Below are 7246 nucleotides of genomic sequence, written 5' to 3'. Positions count from 1 at the left end.
AAAGGCGAGGAGAATAAGGAAAATGGGTTGATGGTGTGTGTAGTGAAGCGAATGTGAGTGCCTCGAGGGCGGGAAAGCGAATGTGTTGTCCATGAGCGTAGATTGCGATGCTTACGAGTGTCGTTCTTGTGTTCTTTTCCCCCTTGCGAAGGGCTTTTTCTTCTTTTAGTCGATGGTGTCGTCCTTGTGGTTGGTATTTGTCGATGATGTGTCGTCATTGTCTTGTCGTGTTGCTGTCGATATGTTGGGCCGGAGGGAATGGCGCGTTCCTGCGCGGTTGCGCACGAAGCTGAGAGACCCGTCGCAGAGTGAGGTCCTGAAGGCGGGGTAGAGATGTGTGTATTTGACTTGGAGGGAAACATGGGCGCGAGACAAGGATGCGAGACGGAGCTCGAGAGCTAGCACGAGGAGTCCGTCTGCAAAGTCTCGGTCTGGCTCTAGATTCCTTTCAACCACGTAATCGACTCGACTCTGCGAATGGTCCATCATGCGGCGTTCTCCTCGGCAGGAGCATCCTCGGCGGCGGCATCTTCAGCCGGGGTCTCGCCTTCGGCAGCGGCGTTCTCCCTCGCAAGCTTCTCCTCGAGCTTCTTCTTCTTCTCGAGGGCACGCTGCTTCTTCTTGGCCTCGGCCTTCTGGCGGGCGGCCTCCTGCTTCTCGTCAAAGACGTACGGGAGAGACTTGACGGCGCTAAAGGTGACGGCCAGGCCGCGGGTGAGGTGCTTGAAGCACTCGGCGTAGTGGGTCTTTGCGTCGGAGAGGTCGGCGCGGGCGGCGGTGGCGCGCTTCTTGGCCCGGTAGGTTCTCTCTGCACGCTGGGCGCGCTGGTAATTGTCTGAGGCTTGGCGGCGGTTCGTCCTGAGAAGGTTCTCCGTGCCTGAAGTGCCGGGGCGGGTCGGCAAGGGCTTGTCGCCTGCCAGAGAGGCTGTCGGGGTAGCGCGTGCCATGTCTTTTGCTCTGTTTGGTGGCAAGGGGTGGTATATGATTATTAGGATATGTCTTCCCTAGCGAGGGGCGGTATCCCGCTTATGTGAGTGAGTATCAAATATGTGTGTGTGAGAGTCAATGAACGAATGGAGGTCAGTTAAGACGCTTTGGCAGGCAAAACCACATGTAAGTCAGGTTTTCAGAAGAGGGATTGGACCTCCGCCGGCAGTCTTTATACAACTGCCGAACGAAGCGACTCTTCAAAGCGCGCCCGCCGGTGAGAAATTTGAGCCAGGAAGGGGCCCTTGTGCGAGGTGGGTGTGTTTTGATGCTGTCATTCTAGAAGTTCATGCAAAAAACGGGCGTACCCTGGAGGGGCAGCGCGAATCCCAGCCAGGGATGCCGAACTTGAGGCGTTCCATTGGACCAGTCTCCAGGCAAATGAGTGGTTACTAAGAGGTGTGTTTGGTGGCATGGCTACCAAATCAAAACGCGTGGCGCGCTTGAATGCGCGTGAATTTGGCGGAGGGATGTTGTTGATGAGTGTTCATGTTGCTGTTCCGCATCGCGTGGTGAGACTGGCATGGCCCTGTCTGCAGGATGCTGGACCGGCTCCGCTCGAAGCTTTGTGTTAGGCCTTATTTGTTGCCGTTGCAACGGGAGTTTTGGTTCGATGTGACACTTGTCAGGGGATTCTTAGATCTTGAAGGCATTCTGGAAAGACCTCAAGCTCAGGGGTTGAAGTTGCAGAGGGATGTGTTGTACTTGTAAGTGAGAGTAGGTAGGTGCGTAAAGCCATGGAAGGTAACTAAGGTGGTTCCCTTCGGCGACGAGCCCTTGAATTGCTTATCGGCCCAGCCTCCGTCCGTCTCTTATCGGGCACCAGACGGTCTTATGTAAGGCACCTACCTTACCTTACCTTAGGTAGGTAGCTAAGGTACCTTAGATAGGTACATGGGTGTCCAAGCGTCCAGTGAGACCCTCGCTTAGTAGAAGCGCCGCGAAAGAAGACGAGAGACGGGCACTCTGTTCTGTAATTAGCTGTAGGCTGCAAAGACACCACACGTTGAGTTAGGTAAGTAAGCTGGGCTTCTCCGAGAGGTCGTTGGCGTGCCCCGCATCCGGGCGCGGCTTGGCGCAGTCGGGAAGGTGGTCCTGCCTGCAGGTTGCCTTAGCATCCCATCCCGCGTGGGACAACCTATGAAATGTGCTGGGTGCCGTTGTGAAGGAAAACGCTGGAAGCGCAGTGAAGGATTTTCTCTTCCGCTGTGGGCACTAAGTACCTGAGGTAAGGTAGACCAGGCAGACCTAGACCCAGAAAGACATCGAGTTGACCTGAGGCGGTGGCTGGCTGGGGTGGTTAGGGCTCGGGACAACACTCGAGCGCGATTGCACGTGTGCGTCTGAGACACGCAGTTGTACCTGCTGACGGCTGAGTGCGTGAGAGGTAGATGGCAGTAGGCAATTAGTGGTCGCAGGTTACTAAGGTTACTATTCTCTTAATTCACCCTAAGGTATAGTAACTAGAAGTAAGGTAAGTTATCTGAAGACCTTAGGTTCTTTGCCTGTAAGATCGGATCTGCGCCCGGGCAGATGCTTGATTGGGTCTGCCGCCCCCAAACTGAGGTTGTTATGGTGGCGGTGGTGCTCTGGGCTCACTGAGTTGAAGGAGAAGGAGGGGGGCCAGTTCTCTCTCTCTCTCTCTCTCTCTCTCTCTCTCTCTTCTGTCTGTCTGTCTGTCTTTCTTGCTCTTGGTAAAGTAGGTAGTAATTGGGGTCTCGTCAGATTGCCGCAGTGGTCCGCACCTGGCCACTTGGCCTGAGGCCAGCCTCAACAATTGTCCCTTTGACATTGAAAAAGGAAACTCTGGTGTCTCTATGACATGTGATCCAAAGCCTTTGGGCGGGACGGGCGGGCACTTTCATCCCAAAAACCCACCCTCAGTGCACTGCTCTAGTGTAATGGTGGGGCCCTCTCTGGAGGACTTCCCACTGGAAACCGACCCCCCCTGTCGCTGTGTCGTAATTCCACGTCTAACCTTCAACACCTCATATTAAGGTAAGGTACTTGCCTCTTCCCCTCCTGCCGCTGTCTCTTCACACACGTACGTTACTTCATGCGCACAACCACCTGCAACCCACCAACTTCTGCATACCTTACTAGACCAGGTATTTAGACAACTGGCAGCTCATGGACACCTTGAGCATCAGAACTACTCTTGCACTTCGCCCTTACCGACCCCCCTGTGTGTGAAGTTCCATCAGTCTCTCTACAGGACGTCGGCATTTTCAACAACCGCCAACCATTCTACCAGAATGACCTCCTCGATCGTCTACAACTCCAATGATGCTGGTCTTCGCCAGCGTCAGAGGCCTGCGTCCTCCGCCGCCCACACCGAGGACCTAAATGCCTCACTTCTCAGAGACGACCAGTCTCAGTCGTCTGACATCAGTCAAGATCTAGACGTTGACCAGAAACCCAACAAGACCTTTGGTCGTACTCCTGATGGTACAGGTAGGCTGCATGGTTGCTTTCTTCAACTCTGACTCCCACTTGGTTTTGGAGGCTGACGTGGCCCTCTACGCCCAGTCTTTACCGTTCCTACGACCCATGACATGGTGTCGCAGTTGCTCGACCCGAGACAACCCAAGAATCTTTCCGATTTGCTGGTCCTGGCCATCCTCGCCCTACAGATCGGCGCCGCCTACTTCATCCCGGCCTCTTGGAAACGCCCCGTCTTTGCGCTCGTCTTTCTCTTCTGGAGAGCAGCCTATAACATCGGCATTGGCTATCTTCTCACCATTCAATCCCAACACCGCAGGTTGGAGACGTGGGCTGCTAGATGGAAACTCTTTGAGCATCCCAGCTCTGGCAAGCAGCCAAGGCCCTGGCTCTATAACATGCTCAAGCGAGAACTTGAGGCAAAGATACCTGAAGATTACAGCTTCGAGAAGGCTCCTATGGAGTACAACACCTGGCTCGTCTTCCGCCGTGTTGTCGATCTGATCTTGATGTGTGACTTCGTGTCCTACTGTCTCTTTGCCATCATCTGTGGTCACACCCCCGAGGGCGAGAGCCTCCTGCTCGGTGCCGGTCGATGGATTGTCGGCATCCTGCTCGTTCTCTTCAACTTGTGGGTGAAGCTAGACGCTCACCGGGTCGTGAAGGACTATGCCTGGTACTGGGGTGACTTCTTCTACCTCATTGACCAAGAGCTGAACTTTGACGGCGTGTTCGAGATGGCTCCTCATCCCATGTACTCAATTGGGTACGCTGGCTACTACGGCATTTCCATGATGGCTGCCAGTTATGAGGTGCTCTTCATTTCCGTCGTTGCACACCTCGCCCAATTTGCCTTCTTGGTGATCGTTGAAAACCCTCACATTGAGAAAACCTACAATCCTCCTGCCCCACGCAAGCGAACCGTGTCGACTGCCGTCGGTGAGAAATCCGAGATTGTCGCTATCAAGTCGTCCTCAGATACTGAAGATGTTTGGGTCGAACAAGCCTCGACAAACAAAGAAGGCCCACCTCAAGTACACAACATGCTGGGTCTAGGCAACTTCGACTTATTCCGCATCACTGACACCTCGGTCCTCTTGCTTGGACTCTACTTGGTTATCCTTACTCTGGTCACGCCCTCAACCCAAGTTTTTCAGGCCATATTCCTGTCGCATGCTCTGCTCTGGCGCGTGTGGTATCATTTGGGTCTCGGAGCGATCCTCTATGGGCAATCCAAGAACAAGTTTTGGACAAGGCACTTCCTCAAGTTCGGCGAGACGCACACTGAGGCTTGGAATCAATGGAAGGGTATGTACCACTTGAGCTTGGTCATGTCCACAAGTTCCTTTCTGGCAGCTTGCTGGAAGATGTACTCTCCTCCCGAGGACTGGGCCTACGGCTGGGTTCTGCTCAAGCACGTTGTTGGTGCGGGTCTTGTTGCCCTTCAGATCTGGACCTCTGTGAGCGTCTACGACTCGCTCGGAGAATTTGGCTGGTTCTTTGGGGACTTCTTCTACGACTCAACAGCAAAGTTGACCTACAAGTCCATTTACCGCTTCCTCAACAACCCTGAGCGCATCTTCGGCACCGCAGGCTTGTGGGGGCTTGCCCTAATCACTTGGAGCAGAGCCATCTTCGTCATGGCACTGATCAGTCAGATCCTCACTTTGGCTTTCATCAACTTCATTGAGAAGCCGCACATGCAGAAAATCTACGGCAGGAGCGTGCGCCAAGAGGCGGGGCTCACCAAATTCATCAAGCGGTCTCTTCCCCCACCAGTCCAAGGCTGGCAGCGAGGGGTTGACAAGGTTCTTGACGGCACCGCGCAGTTTATCGAAGAGTTCCTCGACACCGCGCGCCCCAAATTTGCCGCAGGCATCGAGACTATTGTCCGCGATACTTCTGCTCTCTTCAACAAGTATCCCGCGCGGTTGACCATCACAAGGCTATCTCCAGACCTTGCAGGCCTCAACCCCAAATGTTACTCTCTCACGGTTGAAGGCACTCCCTCGAGCCTCTCCGCCGCGAATGAGCGGGCTACTGGCAAGGAGAGTGTGACGGCGCGTTTCCCTCGCGGTGTTGAGACGCAAATCTTCGAATACGGTGCTCCCCTCAAGGTCAAATGGCGTGCCCCAGCCAAGCACGACAGCAAAGATTGGATCGGCCTGTACATGGTTACCGACAACCACTCCAGGGACATCACCGAAGTCTCTTCTTTGGGGCGATGGGTTCCCACAACTCCAGGCAACTATGACGCAGCCACCGCAGACAAGGCCATCTTGGTTCCAGACCGTCCTGTATCGAAGAAGGATCCGTCAGAAGCTGGTCTTGTGGAGGGCGAGGTCATTTTTGAGGGAGATCGCTTGTGGTGGACCCAGGGTGTCTTTGAATTCCGTTTTCACCACGCTGGCAGTCACAATGTGATGAACATCTCTCAGCCATTCGAAATCCGCATTGGCAAGTTCGACGAAGAGGATGTTGAGGTAGACGCCAACGGCATATACGAACGGGCGGTCGAGGAAGCTCTGCTGCCCGTGGTGCAGAACTGCTGCGACCGTGATCCCGACATTGCCCCTAACACGGTAGAAGAATCGTTTGGCGGCCATGTTGAGAGGGACGGCAAGTATGCCAAGCGGATCGTATACGCTATTCACCAGATGTTTGGCATTGAGTTTGCTCCCGCAATTGTGCCAGCTGACGGAAATGTCAAGAAGATGGCCTGGAGAATCTGCAACGCAAAGCAAGTTCTGGTAAGTTAACGAAGCAACCGCATCGTACTGGATGTCCGCTCACAAGTTGCAGGCGCCATACAGTATGTCTGCATCCAAAGGGACTAGCACGCCTACCGGCGCCCCATTCGAAAAGGCATGAGTGTGCTATCAAGCAGTCAATCTTGACCCAAACAGGTGCGCCCGTTGATCTTGCAGAATGCTGCGTGGATGGGGGGAAACCGGCACGGTCAGACAACAGAATGATTTCGGTACAGGCTTGGTCGAGTGGGCCTCGAATGTCGTAGGTTTAAGTTGACCCGAACAGCGATCCGTCTGCCACAATTAGGAAGTTGGTCTGGATGGGGTAGAAAAAGCGTTTGGGATGGCGTCCGTGAGTTAGCCTTGAGAACAATAACATACCGCACTGCAGCGATTTCTTTCAGCAGCACAACAGCATTGGTACACGAATTGACAAACCTCACCTATCAGCAGAGCAGGCCCCACGAGACTCGGCACGGAATGACGGCTGCAAGTTATTGTTGCCCCGGATGTCTTCAGGTAAGTTATGCAAGAGCAGCCCCCACCACAAGATGCACTCCCCTTCTGCATAACAGGAGCCTTGCAGGTTCAATGTGCCTGATTTTAGGCAAAGAGGAGGACGGCACTCCAACAAAGTGGAAGTTTGGTAGAACCGGGGCCCATTTGGTGCGGCCTGGCTTCGAAAACTATGCCTTGGACACTTGAGAATCAGACTCTCCCAGGCTACAACGGGGACAGCTTCATTAGTGAAGGTAAGATCTCCGAGATAGGCACTAGATTCTGTAGATGCCCAGGCCGCCTGGGCTTCAAGACTGCAGCCGTATGTGACTCGTCCGTAAGGGAGAGAGGGATGGAGAATATTCGCCGTATAGTACCATCCGTATAGCTTGGTTATGCTACCTAATAATGCGCATCCTGTGGTCACTCGTCACGTATGCGAGCCAGCAAAACACCCACATGTCTGCGTCGCCACAACACATGGCAGCTTCACGTTCTTCAAGCCAGGTGAAATAAGTAGCCAATCAAGTTGTTGCGCCCATCAACTGTGTCATCTGACTGCCGGAGAT

The 7246-nt window shown here is 54.0% G+C and overlaps 2 protein-coding genes across 2 annotated transcripts; one reads left to right on the top strand and one right to left on the bottom strand.

The window, feature by feature from the left end:
• Positions 1-485: 485 nt before the first annotated feature.
• On the bottom strand, positions 486-947 carry COL26b_010840 (uncharacterized protein; the record flags this gene model as incomplete). The annotated part of the gene is made up of 1 exon (XM_053183525.1): positions 486-947. One exon carries the CDS (start codon positions 945-947, stop codon positions 486-488), a length of 462 nt encoding a protein of 153 aa, XP_053032517.1.
• A 2295-nt stretch (positions 948-3242) lies between these two features.
• Positions 3243-6266, top strand: CHO2 (phosphatidylethanolamine N-methyltransferase; the record flags this gene model as incomplete). Its single annotated transcript, XM_053183524.1, has 3 exons — positions 3243-3441; positions 3517-6179; positions 6243-6266. The coding sequence occupies 3 exons, from the start codon at positions 3243-3245 to the stop codon at positions 6264-6266; spliced, it is 2886 nt and encodes a 961-aa protein (XP_053032516.1).
• Between the last annotated feature and the right edge of the window lie 980 nt (positions 6267-7246).

This window comes from Colletotrichum chrysophilum, assembly GCF_026319265.1.
Source record: "Colletotrichum chrysophilum strain AFK26 chromosome Unknown scaffold_122, whole genome shotgun sequence".
In the NCBI taxonomy this organism is placed as follows: Eukaryota; Fungi; Ascomycota; class Sordariomycetes; order Glomerellales; family Glomerellaceae; genus Colletotrichum; species Colletotrichum chrysophilum.
This window is presented reverse-complemented; position numbering and strand designations above follow the sequence as displayed.